The 24,359-nt window shown below is 43.7% G+C and overlaps 1 protein-coding gene across 1 annotated transcript in view; it reads left to right on the top strand.

Annotated features, from left to right (window-relative positions):
* Positions 1-24,359, top strand: part of LOC143210364 (neural cell adhesion molecule 2) — a 345,972-nt gene that overhangs the window by 293,903 nt on the left and 27,710 nt on the right. The window contains exons 4-5 of the mRNA XM_076427154.1: positions 2,573-2,683; positions 4,122-4,325. Coding sequence (XP_076283269.1) covers positions 2,573-2,683; positions 4,122-4,325 — 315 coding nt within the window. The remainder of the gene's footprint in view (positions 1-2,572; positions 2,684-4,121; positions 4,326-24,359) is intronic.

Here is a 24,359-nt window from a genome sequence, read left to right as displayed (position 1 = left end):
CCGCGGTATTATGCAAATCCCGAGCGTACAGGGGATATCGATGGCATCTAAGGTACTCTTCGGCTCAACTCAAACAATCAAATATTGGCTTGCTGGGCAGCACACGATTGCAGGTGGAACACCGCTGATACACTTCAAATAGTCTAAGCTACACGGAACGGCTAATCAATCCTCCTAATTCTAGCACACCATCGCGGATCATAAGCAATCGGTTAGCAAAAGAAACACACCGATCTTCTTCGTTACTCTAGCACTATCGTAAATAAAAAGGATGTACAATTTGCAGCAGATTTCTAACACGGTTAGAAAAAGCAGGTTCCGATACTCTTTTCATAGATCTGCTGGATATATGTAATTTGGAGGAAACTCGTTAGATCGCTTGTATTACTATTTCCGGTAGCCTCTAAGCACTCTCCCCGAGGGCGTAACATCGTTCACTCTAAAGTCTAAACTCGAATACAGATATTAAGGATTCAATTCGCGTCCGGTATCAAAGCAGCAGGATCCGTATATTAAACGGAGTATTGAAGTAACGTTTAACCTGTGGATATGATGAGGAACACATTTCACTGTGTTGATCGCAGAACTCTGTGAAATTTACTTTTTCGATTCTGATTGCTTTTCGTTATCCGATTGGCGTCATAAGCTAACGTGGACTCTGTCAATTGTTACCCTGAAAAAAAAACCAATTAGTTTTTACTGGAACGAGCTAGCGCATTCCAATGAAATCAATATTTCGAATCTATTACAGTGGCGTAGGCAAATACAATGATGTCTTCGCATCAATAATAGAGATGAATACGTTCGTCCTTTACGAAGTACACAACAGAGAAGTCGAACGCCGATGCAAGGAAGCGTTCAATCATCTCTAGACGCTCAGAAAATTTTCCAACAACATTTACCATCATCCCCTCCTCCCCGGTCGCAATATTAAAAGTACTCCAAGCGTTAATAATTTTTCGTAATTGACACGTACCGCTGAACAACTCGGTACTTCGTGTTTCTCAAACAAAAGAATGCCATTCGTTACTTTATTAAACCTGTGCAGTCGAAAAGATCTAACTATGTAGTTGAATACAACATCGACACACAGGAGGCTCAAAATGCACTCTGGCAACTTGAAATGGTTCTTCGGTACCCGCGGAAGTTTCTACACTTCCGAGGACCTTACTGTATTTCTTTAACAACATACGTCACATCTCATTTTTAATCTACAGAAATGCTTTCTACCGCGAGCAGTACAATGGCAAAAGTTCCTCGGTCGAGCAAGGAGCAGAAATAAAATTCTCGTCTTTCTCGGCGATCCGAAAAGAAATCTGGAAAATGTTCGGAAAGGAGAGAGTGCAGAAGGAAGAACCGGCTTGGGGTAGAATGGCGAAAGCCGTGAGATAAGTGCTTAAAGAAATCCTGTCGGTAACAAGTGGCGGAGGGGAGGGGGCTATAATGGCAGTCGCAGCTGCCACAATGTATTACACGAGGGACCGTGATTCCCGGAAATACTGGGAAAGCTAATACCGACAAATGGCGGGTGTCCGGGCTCCATTTGTCCGTATGTGGTCGTGGCGTCCGCCACCGGAAGCGACGTCGGACGAAGGAAAACGTCCCCGGCGACGGTAATTCTTCAATTACGGGCACCGCAGACAGTGTCGTCCGATCGTTTCCTATGCAGAGGCTTGCTCGCGGCCCGATGCGCAGCCGTATCGATTTCAGATTCCAATTTAATGCTGTCGCGGTATCCGAGCCACGATCTTCCAATACCAATTTCGCGTTATCGTCGACGGCTTCCGTCTTGACGGGGACACGCGGCCTCCGGACTCTTAGGACCACCGTGCCTCGCAATCGCGCCATTTTCAATGGAGCCTCTGAAAAGGTATTCAGACCGTCCTCTTGCAGATTCCTTCCTCGCCTCTTCTTCTACTTCTGCTTCTTCTTCTTCGTCTTCTTCTTCTTCTTCTTCCTCTTCCTCCTCCTCTTTCTCTCCCTCTCCCGCAAACTCTTCTTCGTTCCACGAGCACGATAAGAATCGTCACTCCAAGTAATTAGCCGGAAGTCGATCGCGTGTATTAGAGGATCGAACCGCGGGCACATGTGCCGACCAGCAGCTTAATCAGCCGAGAACTTCGAGTGATGTATCGCCAATACTGGCTCAGAATATTCGAGTGCATCGGTGCCTGCGGCACAGGTGGACAAAATTATAAGACACCGTGGACATTACTGAGAAATCTAAGGAAAATACTGAGTTTTGTTTTAAACTAATGTCTTCATCAAACAAACATAATATATTCTCACTTTTACATCTCTGTATTACCTCAATCATGTGACAAGCTTTTATATGATTTTGATGTAAATCGATGATGCAGCCGAAAGAAGCAGCAGCGGGGAACGTATTAGTGGGTGCTTAAGCGGCGTGTAAAGCGGGGAGAATGATTGGAGGATGGCGGAACTTAACAGATATTGTTGAAAGAAAATCAATGAACACGAGTGCTCGTAAAAGCGACGGGAACAGGCACACGAGACCTGTTTACGAGTGATTCCCAGCCGGTAATCGCGTGTCGTTTCTTCCGTGTTCCAGTTCCGCCGCACAAAATCGTGATCGACGATGACTCCGGGATCGTACGGGACAAGATGGTGGGCCCGTACAAGGAGGGCGACACTCTGCGGGTATACTGCGACGTGTACGGCGGTGAGTACCATGTAATATTACATTTCCCGTGTTTCCGTTTCCGTGGTCTGGCCGCGAGCGCTTCCGGAACACCCGTCGCCCCGAAGCAATTCCAAAAACCAGTCGAGCTTTCCTGGATCGTCGAAGACTCGCTTACGGTGTACAGTATCGCTCTAATTGTTATCTCTGTCGCTTCTCTGTTTGACCATATTCCCGTTTGCATTCTGTACTCTTGTTACACACCATTTTCACTGCACATTCTATGCATTTACCAGGAGAAACAGAAGGTAAAGTTGAACGCGGTAGAAAGATTATGAATAATATAATTTAAAACTGCAATTTTCGCCATCTTAGACGTTCGCAGCTCATTGTAACTTTTCGGAATGTACATAACTGATGAAACGCAAAACGACACTCTGCTAACCGAACAATCGATACGGCTCGTTATAACTCCGTCTGCATTAGGCAACTTTTGGTTGAACGACTGAGTTGATCGACCAAAGTCGTCCGCGTAACCGCAGCGTCGACCAAATTGAAACGACTTCTGATCGTTCAACCAAAAGCAGTCCGTTCGTCGATTTTGGTTGGGCGATTGAGTCGATTAACCTCAAGCTTACATTACGACATCGCCGTCCGCCATTTTCTGGTTCAATCGTGACTAGTGCAGTGCGTAAAAAGATATTAAATCGTAAATTTCTCGTACTGACTTTTTCTTCGATAGTTGCAAACCGCCAGTCATGTTGAACGATCAGAAGTTTCAATTGTGGTTGACACAGTGAACACGCGGACGACGTTGGTCGATCAATCGATTCGCTTGATCAAAAGTTGCCTAATGTAAACGGGGTTTTAACGATCGCGTGGAAAAAGGGAAATATCGGTGTTCCTTCGTCGGGCGTACACGAAGCAATGGTACGATTAAGTATTACCTTATCCGGCTATCGCCGAACCACATATCCGGTTCCATTAGATTAGAGCCTACGAACTACGCAAAGCGCGACGGTGAAATCCGTGCATTGTAAGCGAGTCTCTCGGTCCATTTGAAATTTCCCTGTCGCGGGAATACTTACATATTCCATCAATCCGCGCAATATTATTCATTCGCGTGGGTGGCGCCGAAGCCTTTCGTTCCTTGCGTCGAAAAACGGGTCAGGGGGATCGGTGAAAAATCGAAAGAATTAATGTTCCGCGTTCCCGCGCTGAAAGAGAATTTAACGAGTGCGCGGTCGACGAGCGACGGGAGGGGGGAGGGGGGGGAGAAGAGGAAAAAAGAAGTTTCAATGAAAAAAGAAAGAGAGAAACACAGTGAATCCGCTCGAGCACCGGATTCCGAGGACTCGACGTCGAGCTCCCGATTTTTTCCGGCGGATTCTCGTGTTCGCGACGATGGTTTTCTTGCTCCCCGGGGCGGACGCGTTCTCTCAGAGTTGGAATCAGAGGTGCGATTGATGCATTTCCGCAGGTAAGCCAGCCCCGATGGTGTCCTGGCATCACAACGACACGCTCGTCAGTAACAAAACCATGACCTTGCGGGAGGGCGTCAGGCGTAGCGAGCTCGTTATCAAAAATTTAGGACGGAACGATGTCCGCACCGTGCTCACCTGCAACGCAATCAACAACGACATGTCGGACCCGCTCACCGCGTCCGTTCGCGTCGACATACATGGTAAGTACACGGAAAACTGTTACTGTGTCGTCTCTCTGCGTTCGCCGTGCCCTCTATTCAAATCTACAGCTCTGATTTTCCAGAATTGTTTACCGTACGCTGCCGAGTATACGTACAGTAGCGGACAAAAGTTTAAGACCACTATAAAGAAGACGATAACTTTTTTAATATTGTACTATACGATTTTAACTTTTTTGGGAAGCTAGTGCAATTAGTTTACTAAAGGATGTGAGCAGAAATTTTTTCAAAAATTGCAATTGATCGGAATTGTTGAAAAAATACTAAAAGTTGAATTTTTAACTTTTTTATGTGGGCCTATATTGAAAATTTAAAAAATATGTTTTGTAGATCTGTGTCAATTAAACATATACTGAAAATTTCGTCAGTAAATCGAAAATTTCGTCAAAATCGATCGACGTTGCAATGAGCTACAAACGTTTAAAGATGGTAAAAATTGCAGATTTTCAAGATTTTCGGCAATAAATCGTGAAAATCTGCAATTTTTACCATCTTTAAGATTTTCGGCAATAAATCGTGAAAATCTGCAATTTTTACCATCTTTAAAAGTTTGTAGCTCATTACAACGTCGACCGATTTTGACGAAATTTACAGAATATGTTTAACTGTCACAGATCTACGAAACGTATTTTTTAAATTTTCAATATAGGCCCACATAAAAAAGTTAAAAATTCAACTTTTAGTATTTCTTCAACAATTCCGATCTATTGCAATTTTTGAAAAAATTTCTTTTCACATTCTTTAGTAAACTAATTGCTCTAGCTTCCCAAAAAAGTTCAAGTCGTATAGTACAATATTAAAAAAGTTATCGTCTTCCTATAGAGCGGTCTTAAACTTTTGTCCGCTATTGTACATACAGTAAGGAGCAAAACTGAACCAATAACCACAAGTTTTGTATAAATCATTATTTATTGCTAGGAATATAGAAGAACAACAAAAAATCAACATTATAATTATTTTTATCATAGAAGTAACTTGAGAAATTTTTGAGGTCCTGACCTCAACCCCATAGAGAATCTATGGGGTTTACTAAAAAGACGACTTTTGTGTGGATTCATATGACTCCCAACCAACTTCAATCACAAATTTGTATGATAGAATTCAAGAACAATGGGAACAAATATCTCCCGATTATTGCAAAAAATTAGTAGAAAGTATGCCAAAGCGAATTAGTGCAGTTTTACAAGCACAAGAATTGTGGACGAAATATTAAGAATAAATAATATATTAAATATATTGCCAAGTATTGGACGTGGTGTAAAACCGAATCAATCTATTTTTGTTGTCATTGCTAATCGAGGAGACATTAATTATTCAAAAAAATTTCTTAAGTTACTTCTGACTATGATAAAAATAATTATAATGTTGATTTTTTGTTATTCTTCTATATTCCTAGCAATAAATAATGATTTATACAAAACTTGTAGATATTGGTTCAGTTCTGCTCCTTACTACATAAGATAAGCTATGGTATAGAGGTGAGTACATGATGATTGCACATTCGTTTGACATTGCAGTAATCTTGAATGGCTCTATAGAGATCATAACTCAAATTTTCTATGGAAACTTATATTCTCGATTACGTATTCTTGAAGGTGACATCGACCGATGTCGATCGTTTCGTTGCTGACGTAGCAGCGAAATGCCACGTCACAGAATCGAAAGTCTGAACCCTGGAAACATTACCGGGAACTTTGTTCAACCGATACTGCACGGCTCATCGAATTTTCGATGGGCTCGGTCGACTTCCGAAGCAAAATGGCTCTCGGCGCAGCCTCTTCGGGCAGCGACGAGGAGTGAAGCATCGCCGATCAAGTTTCCTCGTAAACCGGCCACTATGTTGCGCCGTCGCCCACCCGTAACAGGATATCGCGTTTTTCTCATTAGCAATTCCAGGAAAATATTGTCGTTAAATTTGATCGGCCGGGTTTTATGTGCCCCTTGGCTAGCGAGCGAAACGCCCCCGGCCGAGCTGTGGCCCTTTAATGCGCATTACGAAGTCGTAATCGGATGATATCGATCCTGCCGCGATGGCTCCACTTCGAATTATTCATCCTTGTTACCGAGTTTTCGCTGAGCTCGACCGACGCGACGCCGCGCTACTTTCTTCGAAAAACAATGAATCTTCAAGCCTCCGGCTAATACCGAACATGTTCCATCTCATTCTCGTCTTTCCAACTTCATTCATCTCTCATTTAAAAGAAAAAAAATTAGTTGTATCTCATCGTGATTAAAAATATATATAAATTCAGTAACGAGCTGTTGTTGAAACCATTGCTCTTAATTTGTCCAGAACTTTTTATATACTGCATCGTAGTTAAAAAAAAGATAAGAAGGATCAAGAGTAAAAATGTGGCCCCGGTGCTCGCAGCTATGTTTTCCTAGTTTGGCGTTCGATGCGTCAACATTGGGCCGGTGATGAAAGAATTAGTCTCGAGTGGATGCTCGAGCTCGCAGCGGGTTCCGAGCTTTTTACGTGCGGGATTTGATTCGATTTCGGGCAGAACCTGGGGCCGGCATCTGGCGGAACGTGGCGCGCGTTTTTCCGTCCGCAACGGTCGGCGTAAATCTCGACAGCGCCGTAAATGCCAGCTCGCAGCCGTCCCGGAAGTTGGCCGTGACTCGAAAGATGTCAAGCACTCTCCGCGCAACGTCCACTGGTGACACCTGTCCCCACTCGACGCACCGGGGCCTGGTCAGCTCATCTCGAGTGGCTTCCTGACGGAATTCTAAATAATTTACCTGCCCGTAATTCCCAGAAGTGGCGGGACGAGGAGAAGAAGGAAGGGGGACGAACCAGCAGGACGTCGGCTGTATTGTCGCGACGCGACTTAATACGACTGGATGTCCCCGTCCCGTTGGGACGTCGTTCGCGACGTTTTCACCGCGACCCCGCCACTCTTCCCATCGGTTTTTTACGAATCTTCTGTTCGTATCCATCAGCTCTCCTTGGGGAGAGCATGTTGGCAGAATAATAACCTCGCCCGGAATTGGTCTCCGCTCCCCAATTTCTGTTTGCTACAGTGACGAACGTACCACACCACCCTCCGACTTCTCCTCCCATGACTCTGACTTTATTCCCTCTCGGATTAAGGTATGTTTGTTCTTTTCTTATGGACACTAGATGTATATATCAATTGCGGCTTGCTACAGTGATAGATCAGCCGCTATTCGACTAGTCTTCTTCGGACTAGTATGTTTCTTTTACGGTCAGAAGCAGATCGCTTGACTGATCAGGCCGTTGGGCTTCCGAAATGGAGCAAGCGGACATTTTCTCTATGTTGTTCGCGGAGCAAATAAGTTCAGGAGTTCTTATAATGGTAAAGTATGAAATTGTATCGTGTACATATAATAATTTTTCAAATCATTTTTCGAATCAACCTGCGCTTCAAGCTTCGAAATAGAGCTTTTAATCAGGTTATTCATAATAACTCAAAACCTCAATCCGGATCCGAATATCCGAAATCGGATTCCCTGATAGTAAGACCCTTGGTCCTAATTTTCGGATCCGGATCTCAATCCGGATTTCTAGTTATAATGCTATAAAGCCGAATACCCGGATGTCCGAATAATGAGAGTTGCACTTGAAAAATATTTTAGTCGAGACTGAAGGACAATTGGATGTACATTATGCAGAGCGAGATCAAAAATTGTCTATTTGCTAGGATTGTTCGAGTTCTACGGTACTTCAGAATCGAAGAGTATTTTGAAAGAGGATGCCCCCGTTTACGTTCCCCAGGAGAAATAGCTCGATGTAGCGGGCGGTAGATTTGTGTTTCTGGGCCAGGACGACCGTAAAAGATTACCTGCTCCGCTTCCATCATCCGAAAACTCGGGAATTGCTCGCGAGACGTTCAAATTCCAGTCATACATATTCTTATCGGCGATTCGAAAGCATCGCACAATGGGAGGCAACGCGCGCCTCCGAAAAAATCATTTTTCATTGTTCCAAAGCGATTTTTCAAAGTTTGTCAAAACGCCCTTACGGTCCGAGTGTAATAAACGAAAATAGTGGCAAGTCGAAACTCCTTTCGCGTTATTATACAAAAAATTTTATAAAAAAAATTAAACCGACTTCGAAAAAACGCACTAAAAAGTATAAAATAATTTCCATTTAATTTATGTGAATACACACGAACTTAAATACAATACGATCTTTTCGGAGGCGGCGCAAAAATTAAAAATTTTCCAAATGACAGATGTTGCTGATTTCGTAATTTCCAGTATCGAGAATTTTCAATTTTGCGCCGCCTCCAAAAAGATTGTATTGTATTTAAGTTCGTGTGTGTTCACATAAATTAAATGAAAATTATTTTATACTTTTTAGTGCGTTTTTTCGAAGTCGGTTTAATTCTTTTTTATAAAATTTTTTTTATTTCACAATTTTTTCACACTTTTTATCTCTGTCAGCCGTCACATTCCAAATCGTAATTCATAAATATCTGAAAGCCGCAATCGATAACGGTAACGACGTCGCGTCGCGTCGTCACTGTTCCTAATATCTAACATTCAGCGGAGTTCACAACGGTATCACCAACCTACATTTTCGCAAATAAAATCGTAATTAATAAAAAAAATGTAAAATTTTTTTGCACGGGACCATCCCGGGAACATATTCTACAAGATGCACAAGGTTTCGTTCCGATTGGTCCATCCATCTCTGCGTAATCGGTGAACATACATAGAAAAAAAAGCGAAAAAAAAGGCACATACAGATCGAATTGAGTAACCTCCTCCTTTTTCGAAGTCGGTTAAAAATGAATTACTTTGTTCAGTTAAAACCCGTATAGAACATTTCAATAAAGTTGGACTAGTAAACATGTCGCTACAAGCCTCGGTCCTAGAATGGAAAATCGTTATCAGCAGAAATATAGAACGTCTCTCTTTCCACATCCTGCTAAACAACTCGATCAATCGATCAACATCCCTAGAATTAACCGCCATAAACGTGTGCTCGACGTTCGAACTCTATATTCCGGAGGTAATTTCCAACCGTAAACGACGCGGCCATAATTCCCAGACAGAGGGACGGTCGAGCAGCGGGTAGAGCATAAAGATTTCGATCACGGTCGTATTTCTAATACCTATCATCGGCCCGTTCACCGTGAAAGCACCGTAACAAGAAATAACAAGTACGAGTATACACGTCAAACCGGAATCAAGATGAACGATAAGATCTGGTGGATAGAGGACCTCCGTGGATTCCCCTAGGAGTTCCCCTGTCCGCCTACGAGATCGAGACCATTTTCCAGTCGTGATGCGTAAAGGAAACACGTCGGGCCAGAGGTTGTCACGTGACCGGGCCATTAAATGGTAAGTAACGTCCATGGGGGTTTTCACCGACGCGCGACGCTCTCCTCCGTAGGAAGAAATTCGATTATCTCTATATAGTGATTTAAAATATTCCCAGATGACGTCCGTATATCTTGAAACTGTCATTCTCTCCACTCGACCGACCCCGGTCCGTTTGGAAACAAAGCGCGAACTTATATACCGTTTATAACTCCATATCGTTCGAGCTGATGGTTAAGGGATGCGATATCGCCTGATGGGGGATCATGCTCGATGATGAGATTCGAGGGGTTGATACCGTTACACGCGTATTTTTGGACCGGATAGGGGATGATCGCGGCGACTCGAAAAGAGGGTGCTATCACGATCCTCTTTTTTTTAGATTTAGATCTCCAGTGACATAACAGTAGGGCATATTTAACCCTGGCTGCTTTTATTAGAATACTTCCGGTAATCCTTCCTGTTAAGATGGAAGCATCCTTTCGTTTGTGAAACATATTGATTAAGATTAAAATATGCGACTGATATTTTAATCAAACAAGTTACAAAATTGTTTCATTTGTATTCTGATGCTTGACACACAAAGAACCGAACGTTAACCGAAGAGTGAAGTTAAATAAAATTCGAGTAGACTCGTCGAAGCTGTTTGTTCTGAATATCAATCGGATTTTTCCATTGTTTGAAGGCCGGGATTGGAATCAAAGTCGATGTAAACTTCGTTGCTCAGCGAGTGGAAACTTCATCTCTGTCGGTCGGCAGGATATTTCGTTCCGACCTCGGAACGGCCAGCTAGAGAAATGACCATTGGCTTTTCTATTATCCCGATAAACATCTCGCGGTGATGGCTTGTCAATAACGGAATGCTATCGCGAAGACGTACATGCGAGAGAGCCGAGTTCACGTGCTAGCTAGCGGTCCGCCTATGTATTTATTGTATCGATATCCGTATCAGGAATCACGATCTGTATAGCAGGCCCGTTCAACGTGGCAAATGCGTGCTCCTTCACAAACAATTGATTTTGTCGCGTTATCCTATCGGCGAACATATTTTTACGGAATCAAATGTGTTCGTTGTTTTCTGTGTGCTCGTGTAAACAATCTAGAAGATAAAAAAATTCATTTTCATTCTCTTTATACTGATCAGGCTCATTCGCTGCCCAACGATAGTGTCCGGTGCGGCTAGGGAAGTTTTCGCTTAAAAAATGTTCGAGCAGCAACAGATGCGACAGCGGGGCGTCGCGCGTCGTGATCTCGCATCGAGATCCGCGAAATTCCTGCGAGCCGTAATGAATTCCCCCGCATCGTAAAGATGGCGGTCACACCGTAGGGATGTAATGTACGCGAACGAGCAAGTTCCGCAGAGAACGAGTCCTCCCGACCGAGTTAATAAAGCCGACGGCATACATCCCCGGTGTTCTTCCTTTTACTATCCGAAAGGACGATCCATCCTGGAATTATCTTACGGCGCGCGGATAACGGCGAAAGAGCCACACTAAAATTCCGTAGGATAAAAAAACTGACCATTCATTTGAACGAGCCCGCTTAAGCGTCTTCGCGGAGGGCTAGTTTATCGCATTCACTCATAAAAACTTTTACTGTGAGGGAAGAGGAGGAGGGGGGGGGGCTTAATCTTGTCCTCGTGAGAACCAGGCCGTTAGATCGGCCCGGCCACGTGCCCTGTTCGTGATAAGCCGAAATTTATCCCGCATAACGGGGGCAAAAAAATCAAATTCTTCGGGCGCCGATAAGAAGACGACGTGCGCAGGCCACATCCCTCCGTGGAACGTGCCGGCGTTCGTTAGGTCGTTGGATTATCATAACGTCGCTGGTAACGGGCGCGTTATTGTCAGCTCGTTTCGTATGTCTCTCCGTTATCTTGCCCGCGATACACGCGCCATCACCGTAAAATTAATGAATCGCCCTAGCTTTTGTCATTCCTGACTGTCCTCTAATTGCTCCCGCGAAATTGTCCCCATGCCTCCGTTATCCCACGACTAACTAAACGGTTCGTTTTGCACATTCCAAGCAATCGTAGCACGAAGTAATATGTATCGAACGATCTACACGCTTTATGACATCGAAGCGTGTCTCGGACACTTTTTATTTCTCGTAAAGCTCCGCGGTCTAGCGATCAGTTCTCCAATTATCCCTCTAACCCGACCTCAGTTTCGCAGAAGCGACGTAAAAGTAGCAATTAGGCAAACGGTAAACCGGAATAGTAAAGCACTCAGTTGCCACAGTAGCAAATACTGGATAGTCTTGTGTTCGGTGAAAGAGTGCCATAACCATTCAGCGAAGCCAGTTTTACAGAAGCTGCATAAATGCAGCAAATGGGCTACCGAAGAACCAGAATAATAAAACATTCAATTGCCAAGAACCGAGGAGATACTGATCGCGAAGCTCCTTGTGTTCGGTAAAAGAGTGTCGTATAACCGTTTCTCCGTGGAAGCAGCGAAACGTCCCATGAATAAACGATTCTGGTATTCCGAGCGACTGTGTGCATTACGGTGGCTCTTATTTACTCTTGTCAATCATTTTTGTCAAAATTCCTTGTACGGCACCATGGTTTGCAATGATGGAGTGATCGTGGAATCGCGTAAGATGGTTCCCGCACGGTGGAAGTCGTGCACTTTTATAATTCATAAGCGACGGGGTGGCTCGAACAAGCGAGCCGGCGACCTCGGGATTGCAGGGTAAATTCCGGCGTAACACGCGACGCGAGTTAATAGCTAATTATTCCCGATAACGGTGAATTATCGAGTAATTATGCGTATCGCGGAGGGGGGGGAGGGGCCGTTGGGATCAGAATACGCTGGCCGTTCTCAATTACAACGATTCCTATCGGGAGAACCGCGAAATGAGAAACCGCCGGTGACGCGACACCTGCGAATTCGCGTCTGCTACTATGCCGGAGAAAGCAGTAAGACAGTTTACACATTTACATACAGTAGGTATGTAATTTTTGTAAATTTTGTAAGTTTTGATTCCATTCGTGCTACTGAAATTTTGATGTTTATAAAACCGCAAGCACGATCCGAGTGAAAGTTTAATGCTCGTTCATGTGACCGTCGAAAAATATGGAACACTTGCCTCGGATTTTCATTTCGATGTTGTACTGCCATTCTATAAAATAAATCCGCCATAATTATAACTTTATATTTTTCATTTGAGGAAAACGTCATTTCCAATGGACCATTAACTTGTTCATGCAATTGTTCGTTCGATTCGAAATCATAACAAGCTCCGAATTTTTCATCGACGGCGTAAATTCATAACACACGTCGCATAACATTCACAACAACATAGATATTCATTTAATTACGCGAGAGCTCCAACGTACCTTTTACCGTTCAATTAAAATCAATTGATATTCTAACGCTATGTAAATATTGAATATTAATAATGGCAGGATTTTAAGCTTGATGAGCGCATTCAATGCAGTTATTGTTGAATGAAGTTCACATAATACTGAATATATACAACTATAATATTCTATGTATTGTTAAATTAAGTGTGCACAGACTCTGAGCACAGTCCAATTAATTCCAAAATAGAATGAGTACGTTGAAAGATCCAACAAAATTTCAACTTTACGATTTCGGTTAGAGTCTGACCGTGTTAATGCGGAAAGGAAAGATTAAATACAACAGAACTTATTCACCTTGGGACCGAACGGTTCTCTTCGAACAAAGCCAACGACTGGAAGCCGAAGAGGCCCTACACGCGAGGCAGTCCCTCGGTCGTTTCGGGAATCGTCGCTCGTTCGGAAGAATAAAGCACAGCTCAAAGTTCTCGGGGGGATCGTCAGTGGATGGTTTCGCGCGGGCATTTCCATGGGGAGAGGCGACGTATCAACAGGAAATCCATCTGACCGAATGGCCCAGGCCGAAATAAGAAAGCATCGAGCTGCATTGAGGAAACGTCGTCGGCCCTCTTTACGGAGAGTATATTCCGCGGGAGCAACGTCGTCGTCGCGCAACGATACTTTCACCCCGACGAGGAACACCGGAAACGTATTATTAACTCAGAGAGTGGCAAGGTTGGCCTGAATACGGCTCGCGAAAAACCCCGCTTCCAACGGCTGCAGCTTTTGTGTGCACGCCCATAGAAACGCGCATAAAGAGACGCGATGGCTTATTTTGTTCTCTCCCCGCCCTGCGGCCCCTCTCTCGACGTATCCACCTAGCGCTCCACCCGTGCACCCCCTCTTCTTCTCCTTTCTCTCTCTCTCTTTTTTTTTACGCGGCGTAACGAGCCACGCGTGCTGCGCGGTCCGATGAGACAGACTCGCGCACGCGAGTTCCCTCTTCTACCTTTTTTTTCGTTCCCTTCCCTTCCCTTCCAACGGCGGCGCCGCACGAAACAGATCCCTTTGAACGTTTCAACGGTCCTCGGAAATTCTTCGCTACAGCCTCTAAAGATACACCGGCGTTGAATTAATTTCGCCACCACCCCCCACCCCTCTGCCCCACAACGTCACCGTCCTCGCCGCATACACCCTTGAGGTGAGCAATCCTTTATTTTGGAACGCGACGAGAGATCACGGCTTTCGCGGCGACTACAAGCGTAATTCCGCGTAACGCGAGCGCATTCTGACCGACTGTATTCTGACCGAGTTGACGTAGAAGCGTGTTGATTCAAGAAAATTCCTTTTAACGTCACGTCTAAGAGGTTCAGAAACTGCACACTTCAGATAGGATGGAATATCTACCTAGATCGTCGTCTCCTCCTCTTCACCCCCTTTCCAGAAAACCTACCTCAAACCAGTATTCGTCTAATCTTTAGCATACGAAAGTGGAACGATAATTTTCTAGTATTTATTATAGTCTAGTAGTCCCCGTGGTTATTATTTAGGGTTGTTAGCCTTCATCCTCGATCGCGATTGCCTTAACTCCGCGGTAGCGAAAGCGTTGACACGAGATTGAAAGGGTTCCGAGGATGAGGATGTTACATTACAAATATGAAGTTTCGAGCAAATTGGGTTTAAAGTTACCTTGTAACATGTGTATCCAAGATAGCACACGCCCCTCATCTTGTCTAAATTTCACGAAGGAACACTTCATTCTGTCCTCGGTCATTAATACACTCTGTAATTTATAATGTAACGGAAAATCGATATAGTTAGTAGATACATAGTTCATTGGAAGCGTAGCTGATGAGAGTGGCCATGAACAATTTGTGTGTTCAGTTGGTAAACGAAGTGTAATTGTTTCTACGCGAAGTAACAAGGTAGCAAAGAGATGCCAGCCTGTTGAAAATATATTTGTTTTTAACAAAGATTTTTGTTATCTCAATTATTAAAACCGCCAGTGCGCGAAATCAAATTTTATTTCACCTAGATTCCTCGAGAGTTGGTTAAAATTCGAATCAGCGTAAAAGCCCAGAAATCTGTATTTCCAAACATGGCGGATCAAACAAATTTCTTTTGAAGAAACGATAAAACAATTTAATAAGTCGTACAATAATGGAACTGGAGATTGTGGAGGACCTGTGCGACAAAATTTATACGGTCATAACACAGAGCAAAACGGACATTAAAACATTCGTTCGAAAAAGAGGATATTCCTTTTAATCCATGATTGGAGGTGAATTCAACATTCATCTCTCCAAATCAATATTTCATACCCGTGGATTTTCAATTCTCCCATATCCAACGGCGATTCCTTTAAATCGTCACTCAAAACTTCTCTCTGTCCCTGAAATAACTTTCATACGCGATAAATCTGATCCGGCTTCCGGCGAATTAAACCTCGAAATTCGAAATACCCATCGACAGTAGACCGGATCGAAAAAACATTTTTTTCGAAATCGAAAACGTCCCACACGGGAAAAGTTGTGGTTCGACGCCCTAACGACAAGATCGAAATCCCAAAGTAGTGCGATTAAATGAATATTTTTTAACGAAACCTCAGTGCAGTCCAGCTCTCTTTGATTAAACGTGGTGTATGTAGTAATAACATTGTATTCGACGTGCGAAGTCCAATTTATACGTCCAAGCCAATAATCCAAAAAACAGTGTCTTTAGATTCATGAGAGCGTGCGAATTTCCACGGTTCAAACACTCGGCGCGACACAATGTAACGTTGCCCGGTGTTTCTTGCTGTATAGGTTTTGCCGCGTTTGTTTCGATGAGGAACGAAAGCCATGCAGGCGTTCGTTATTCGAAGACAATGGCGGTTGCGAAAAGCGCGGGACTAAAACTGCATATAATCCGCGACACATCCACCCCCCACAGCCGCCTAGTCCGGTGATACCGTAAATGGACTGTACGGGTGGGGTCGCGACTGAATATCCACCAGCCGAGAAATTATGCGACCCTTTGTTTTCAGTTATACCCGGTCCGGTTGCTCGTAATAGATTCACGCTTAAACTATACATAAGTACACCCATTTATCGCGGTTTACAGGAGCTCGCACCCGCCCACGCGCGTCTACACACGCCGCTGTCGCTGCACGCCGGCCATTTGTTCCGAGCAGTCGTCGCAGACAAGTGAAACCTGCCGGAAATTTTCCCACAGGCCCGTTTCCGTCGCTATTTTCCAACGAATTATTTTCATTAAATCTGCCCGACTTGAATCGCTCTCCGGGATCAGGAGCCGATCCTCAACAGTATCTTTATAGGAAAAGAACATTTACGTTTACATGTACTCTTTCTTCAAGAATATACATTAATACATTAATACTAATATACTTTAAGCTTCGCACACAGTAGAATAATTTGCAGAAACCATCTTGCACACGTTCTAATGTTTGAAACTAAAAATGCAAAGCTGAGGGCTACTTTCATTTTTCGTTCTCTTTTCAGCAAACCAGTTAAGGTATCGTTATAAAATTTCGCAGACTCATGTATACACCCTTAAATTAGATTCATGAATTTTTTACGTTATCATCATCAAGACTAGTAATTATTCACCGAGGCGTCGGACTGGGTAAAGAACTTCCTCTCTGATAGCTCGCATAATAATTACCGCCGAGGTCATCTAAAAACAAAAACTTGACACAATGTTAACACAGTATGCTTACGATTAACCTTTGAACCACGGAAAGTGAAAAAGCTCATTTTTACCCAAACAACGCCGATGTAAAGAAGAATACATATCTGCTTTGTACTGTTTACGGAAGGGCGCTCTGATTGGTCTGAGTGTTTTTCGTTAATAACTCCTGAACAATGCTGCGGAGAACATTTTGGCAAAGGAAAAAGTTATTTGAAATAATCGCCTCTTTCAAAAAAGTACAACATTCTTTGAGATCCCTTTACACGAGCCTCGGTTAGGACACGGTAGTAGCGTTAATCAAGGCATAATAAACAGTGACCAGAACGGAAGAGGCGAGTGGGACGAGAGTAGCGAAAATTTCGGGTGATTCCGGCGTCGCACAGTGTCGCGAAATGCCTGTTTTTTGGACAAAAATCAATAACTTTCGTTCTGTTCATGATAGAGACATGAAACAAAATGGGTTTTCTTCTTAATATTGAAAGCAATCTCAGTATGATGTTATTATAAATATAGTCATTTATTTAAACAATAAAAAACGATTTTAATAAACAAAATTTAATTTTTTTGCGCGTTATTAGTACGTGATATTTACAATTTGTAAGTAGCATAATTAATATGTAAGTATAATAGAAATATAAGTATAATAGATAATAATAAATACATAAAAATAATAGATAATGATAAATACATAAAAATAAATACATATAAGTATAATAGAAAATATAGATATTAAAAAAAACAACTGTTTCCCTTAAATTATTCATTTTATTATAAATTATAAATTATAAAATATATATATATTTTTTTAAAATATATAAAAAGTAGATTAATTTTTTTTGTTAATAACTTTTTTTATAAACAATGACCAACGAGTAACACCATTACAACATTATTCGGGGTGCTGACCTGGACAACATATTAAAAAATCAGCGTGATCGGAGGGTGTTACCTTTTTTTAAATAATTATCTATGATTATTAAAACATTAATTTTTATTTATTTAATCATATCTGTAATTTATGTAATATAAACATTCTTTTATTTATTCAACAACCGTAGTCGAATCTCATATATCTACAAGAGGATATCCGCGTACTCGGCTGCTGACCGGTTCTTGCTACATATTTTGTTAAATAACTCTGATGTTTGCCGGAAGTTGCAAATTAGACTTATATAATATCAAAATATCTTAGGAATAGACACTACCAAAATCACCGATACGTTCGGATACGTTTTTTTGTTATCCTCTGGTAAAGATTAGGAAAACCTATAAAATTTTATTGTTTCATTTCAGGTCAATTATTATGTTGCATAAAAGTATTACAAAATTTTTAAAGTTGAATTACAATTAGCCAACCCTTAGCCATTATTTCCTAAAAAAATTATTTCCTAGAAACGTGTTTTGTTCATATCACAACGTAAACAAGTTACGCTAAGAATTGATGTACTATTTGATCTTCCTAATATTCGCTTACAAGATTCCCTACAACTAATTTTCTACTGCATTTTTAAAATTTATGTTTTCACAAAATGTTTATTTGGACATTTTAACATAGTATGAACATAGTTTTGAATCGATATGAACATGTGACTTTTTCGATTTTTGTCCATGGTTTGCGACACTGTGCGTCGCTGCGAGTGGCTCAGCGAATTTTTCGCGCTCGAGAGCGTTCCATTTTGCTCTCGGTCCGTTGGTCTCCTCGGAACGTGTCCGGGATCGCTGTCGTCGGCCCGGTTCGCACGGACGATGGAAAAACGCAGACTGTTCGGCACGATCGGCGACGAATCGGCAGCGCAATACGACGCGACGCGATGGTGAGATTTCGCACGCGGGGTTGAAGAGAAGGGAAACGCGAACGGGAACTCTAATCGGCCGTGAGTGCCATTCCGAAACGGAATGCTCGAATCCCACGCAAGAGAGAAGAACGAACGTCTTGGCTCTCCTCAGCCGGGTAATTGATCGGCGGGATCCAATTTCGCTCGCATAATGAAATTCAGTCGGGGAAACGGGACGGTCCTCCCCGTGGTATGATCGCTCTTATTCCATTTTGGTACGTCTTTCAGAGCGATTCATCCGACGGCGACGCTGCCTTTGATGAAACGCGACGAAATAACTAGAAGCTGGATCTTATTCTCCCCCGAGGCTCAACACGCTGAATATTGAGTTGATTTAGACCCGCCTATACTAGTCGCCGGCCTCAATTTTTAGGCGATCTGCTGCGCGAATGTACCAGTCCTCCCCTATCTCCGGTTTCTTTCTCGCAAAATGATAGTTAACGGTAGTTCTTGTTGGAACAGAGTGAAAGGATTTGAGTTCATTGTTTCCGAGGTTCAAACGATGACTATCACATTGATGTACGTGTTCGTGTGAGCCTCCAGATTGGATCTCCAGGTGATCAAAAATGATGAATGCTACGTTCCCCTTTTATCTCCAAGTCTTTTCCCGAACATAGAACGTTCCTTTTACTGGAATTGAAAATGAGAACTCGAAGACGGGATCTAGTTGCCTCCGAAGTTCCGCCTGTGACTATTAAGTTGCCTTGGAAACTTTTCTCAGCTCACAAATTCAATTTCCGTGCGGTCGCAAAGCAATGGTAAATCTAGGTCTTGCTTCGTTGCATCGGAACAGGGCGGGGGGGGGGGGACTGCAAAACAAGACTACTTTGGTTATAGGACCGTCGAGTCTATTTAGAGTCGTTTCTCTGTCACCGAGTTGAATTTTTCAGAAGATCGATACCAATGTATTTTGAGTCCCTCCTTTCATTGAAATTTCTTCCTGTCGTATAAGCTGATACTCGACAGTAGTTACCTTTTGATTGCGAGTCGAGAGAAAAACGACGACCTCTTTGAAGAAACATAACGAGAGCCCAGAAGTTCTTTGTCTTCCCGCATGGAGCGGAGCCTGTTGAGCTGATTCGGAACCACTTGCGAATCTCCAAGTTAAATTTTTCAAGGATAGACGCCGGCAATGCATTTCAAAGCACAGTGGGACCTCGATTAACCGGCTTCATCGGGGCCGAGGGAGCCCGGATAAAACGAGACCCAGGAACAAAAAATTGAAAACGTAATTTACGTTGACAATAGATGTTTGATTTGATAAGAACATATACATTTATTTCCGCTTAACACTACTTAAAACAAATGAATATTTCGGAGCGGTAATATGGGCTAATCGAGAAAAGCGAAGAGTAGAAAATGGTTCGCCAGATCAAACTCGCGACGCAGTTCCAATGGAGGAAGCAGAAAAAGAAAAACGCGGACGAAAGTGTAAGAATGGCGGTGCGAACGCGATCGAAGTCGCGCCATCGTCGCGATTCCAGCCATCGGCGCGATTCCAGCCATCGGCGGCTCCGTATCCAGAGAGTTTGGTTTTCATTCGCTTTGCAATTCAATCCGTCGAATCTCGCGGGATATTCCCGGACCCTTTCAACGTTCCCGATCGTCGTCGTTCCACGGCGACAACGTTGCAGCGTTGTGTTCGAGATCGCGACACCGTCCGGGTTATCCTCGCGCCCCGAGGCGGCGAATTAATGATTCCGGGCTTCCTCGGAGCTCCGGAGTATGCTAATTCCGCTGGATTCGCAGTCTTCCAACCGACGTACCAGGCCTCGAACCGACGACGAGACAATTGCTTCGCGATCCGAGGCGTCTCCGCGAACCGAGAGGATTCTTTGTCTGCGAGCCGCGTACGTAGATCTAATTTTTCCGAAACTAGCTTCTTAACGCGGCTGATACGTCGCTGCACGGTTACTGATACAAATTCGCTGGCATTGCACCCTTGTATTTCCTGATGAAAATTTTATCTCTACACTCTCTCTCTCTCTCTCTCTCTCTTTCTTCGCTGGTGTTCTGGCGAAGCCATTGAATTGATAAGGTTCCTTTCTATTTTTGATACGACAGTGTTCGTGGTTCAGTTTATCTGCTGTGAATGGAAATAGACTGCTGATTTTATGCATTTTTGACAAAAATAAAACGATACATCTCAGAATAGTAAAGAGATTAAATAAATTTGAAATGCAGTCCGCGGTCTAGTCATTGGACAGTAGGAGCCCGTAGACATACTGGAATTTCTTTGCTTCTTTAATTATCTGAATGAATTGAACACAACGTGACGGGATTTGTTTTAATGACTGCACCTCGTCATCGTTCGAAACATTCGAAAATTTTACCGAACGAAATCCAGCCAGAATTTTCTCGTTAAATCAGAGCGCGTGGTCGGTCAACCGACAGTTGCGCCGAATCGATAACCGAGAACGGGGAAGCCGAATGATCCTCAGAAATCAGTGGCATCGTGTAACGAGCAGGAGTCTTCATACTCCTCCGGGAGCGAGGCAGCTTCCGCGGGAGCAGTTCAGGTTCATATAACTTTCATTTAAGTTGAGTAGAATTTTCCCGGAGCCACGTGTCGGTGGTGGCTCCGCTGATGCAAAAGTAACGAGGCCACGGAGGATCTTCGGAAACAGACTGGATCCTCATTTCCCCGATCTCGACGGATATCCATCTCGGACTCGATTCTTCCGGATGCAGTCCCTGAATCATTCCGCCCACGCAACGCCGATGGCTACGCGAAATTTCGAACACGAAGAAACTCCGAAAAAAACTTTCTTCACCCATTTTTGTTTTACACATACTATGCGTCATTTGTAACGTGGCATTTTTAAAAAGATAGGGGAGAACTGCTTAATTTGGACCAACTTTTACGGTCATTGTATGCGTTAAAAATACGCACCTACCACTCGACTATATTTCGTTGCTCGACTAAAACAATGGTGATAGAAGTAATAATAATTCGTTCGCGTCAGAGGCACGATTCCGACCAGAGTGGCGGCCGAAACGCGGCTGAATAACCGCGGCCGCATTAAGTATTCTTTTACGCGCAAGCCCGGCATATAAAGCGGGCCGTTCGCCACCGCGCAATGCCTAGCGTTTTATTCGCGACGTTTATGTTATCCGAGGTATTTCACCGGGAACAGACATTTGACGGCCGCGAAATCGATTCCTGTTTATACGGGGGAGAGCGAGTCCCGGACGCGAAGTAATGTTTCCTTTATTCGCGGACGGGGGATGATTCACGGCGTCCTTTGGAACGTGACGCCTCGCGTCGCGACGCGACTGCTGAATAGACGCGTCGCACCGGCACGCTGCCCTAAATTCTCCTACGGGAGCAAAGAAAACGCGTTTCAAGGGAACCTGAACTAGCCCCACGCATACCGAAAGAAAGCCCGCCCTCGGGCGACAGAGAGCCTAGGATCGCCGCTAAAATGTACTCGACCACAGGGTGTCCCGCGTAACGTCACTTGCTGTTTTTCGCCAAGCTGCAATTCCCTGTGTCACAAAAAAATAGCAAATCTTGCATTTTTTAAACTTTAACCCTTTGTGAAAATTAAACATCTCTTCTGACCTAGAATAATTCCATCGTGTATGATTTTTTTCACTTTATGAATATGTTATTGATGTAACACCCCCTTCCATCCACCGTGGATGATCATTACTTTTTGTATACCCTATACACCAGCGCTCATGGAAGCATGCACCACAGACCTTAATCGCAAATCGCAGGGAAATGGTTGGTCGCGTTCAGACACCCTGTATACACGGATTTTTCTGAACAACCGGACGAAAATACCTTGCCTTGCCCCGAGGCTAGCTGACACACCTGTCGACGAGCCTTTTCACCCTCGCGAGCACTTCCATCGAAGGTGCTCGTGTGTTTAAAAAAACGAAGGGCTGGAGACACCCGCCGCTTTCTCGTGAATAGAATCTTTACCTCGGCTGAGAGGCAGGATTCAAGTGTTCGAGCGCAGATCGTTATTTATTTATAGTATTTGGTTAGGTTATACCTGCAATAGGTAGTCTATTCGACGAAGAGACGAAGAATAGACGATTTCTATCCGCCTGTTAGCAAATATTTTTGTTGAGGGTGAAAGGATATTTTTAGTTCAAATTGTGTTCAACTGGAAACGTTTCATTTTTAATGGTAGAGTTTGGTCAGTGCTGACCTCAAACGCGAAAAATGAATGAAGCAGTTCGCGACGAGTGGACCTGATCGACGAAGAAGATAAGAATCGTATAACTCAGGATTACAGAGAGGTTACGTCGATTTTCTTTAGCTCGGTTTTTCTCGCCCGTAAGCCTGCACATGTGTACCAATATATTATCAAGCATATCCGGAACGAGATCGAAGGATTCTCGTGAGGAAACTTCACGAAAAAGTGGAACATGGATTGATCCCCGATGACGCAACGCAGAACTTCGCCGGGCGATGAAGCAAATCCAGTTTCCCGTAACAACGGATCCCCGAAGAGCGGCTCATTTTTTTCCCACGGATCCCCTCCGCTAATGTTTACATAATGTACGTGATAAATCCTGTTTCCAGAATCGCGGATTAACAGGACGACCTCGTTGCGCGATGGAAATTCCGGCGCTTGTTTATCATAAACTGTTCTATCGGCTCTGAAGATCGAAAATCACCGCGGACGTTCTCCTATAAAAGCTCAAAATCAACGCCATGGAATCGCGGTCTACAAAATTAAACTTTCATCAATTAATTAGAGCATTGAACGGTTGAATCCGCACACGTTCCCCGACGCTTTATTTCCTCTTCGATGTTTATCCAGAAATTACAGTAATTGCCGCATTTTCTCGCATACATTCCGAGGAACCGCCGAGTGTAAAATTTACTGTGCAACGAGGGCGTATTCATTCAGATTTTTAGCGGTTCTCGTTACAAATATAAAGGGCGCCTAATTTTAATTTAACCACGGCATTGTCTCCTGTATTATTCGTGACGAACATTTCGATAATAATTAATAAACTGCAGATTTTTATGCAAAATAAAAATCCTACGTCAAGAGATGTGCAACCCTTAAAAAATTCGGAACCCGACGGAATGGCGGGTCAAGTGATTCGAGTTTGAAAGGTTAATCTAAATGGCGGAGCAATAAGTGGCCTAGCGCATCGCGGGATCTAATCCCCCGCCTTTCGGAATGGTCTCGCACGACTTCCAACCGGTGGTGGAAGGTTTCCAGCGCATCCGAGGCTCTCCGGCGAGGTCGATTTCTCCAGGAGCACAGAATAAGTGGCCCCGTTACAGCGCAATCTCGCGTAACGCGCGAAGGGGCCGAATACGTCCTTGGAAAAACGTCGTTTCCATTCCTCCTCTCCCTCGGCCACTCCGGTAGCCATCGTTTCATCCAATTTCCTCGTGTCTCGGAAAAGAGACCCGTCCACGACACGACTCGCGGCTACCACTTAAGTCGAAGTGCTTGCACGGTGTCCCCGCACCTATGGGACCCATTGTAGGCCTCGGAAACCATGGCCAGGCTCGTCCATCGAAGCACCGATCCTCCTACGTGTCTCGCCCTTCGAAAATGTCAGCAACCTTATCCCTTAGGGCTGTCCTTCAGGTCGCACGGTTCGTTAACGGGCTATTCTGGTTCTCCATTTTTGCACGAATATTTCGAAATTTATTTCGTGAGAACTTTGATCGATCGACTGGCTTATAGCGAGAACATCAACCTTAATCAAAATTACGTGAGTTATATGATCCACAGTCCAGTTAGAAATTAGAATCGAAGCATTGATCGAAATTCAGCTGCTCTCCGCAAACAGACGATCACAACCGCAACCGCTTTTCACTTCGGAGATCGTTAATAATGAAGTAGGTTAGGCGTGTCCCGGAAAAAGCCATAATGCACAGGGTTAAAGCTCGGAGTTGGACGTTTATCGTGT

The sequence above is a fragment of the Lasioglossum baleicum genome, chromosome 7 (assembly GCF_051020765.1).
Source record: "Lasioglossum baleicum chromosome 7, iyLasBale1, whole genome shotgun sequence".
NCBI classification, from domain to species: Eukaryota; Metazoa; Arthropoda; class Insecta; order Hymenoptera; family Halictidae; genus Lasioglossum; species Lasioglossum baleicum.
The sequence above is the reverse complement of the archived record's forward strand: the minus strand, read 5'-3'. Positions and strand labels throughout refer to the sequence as shown.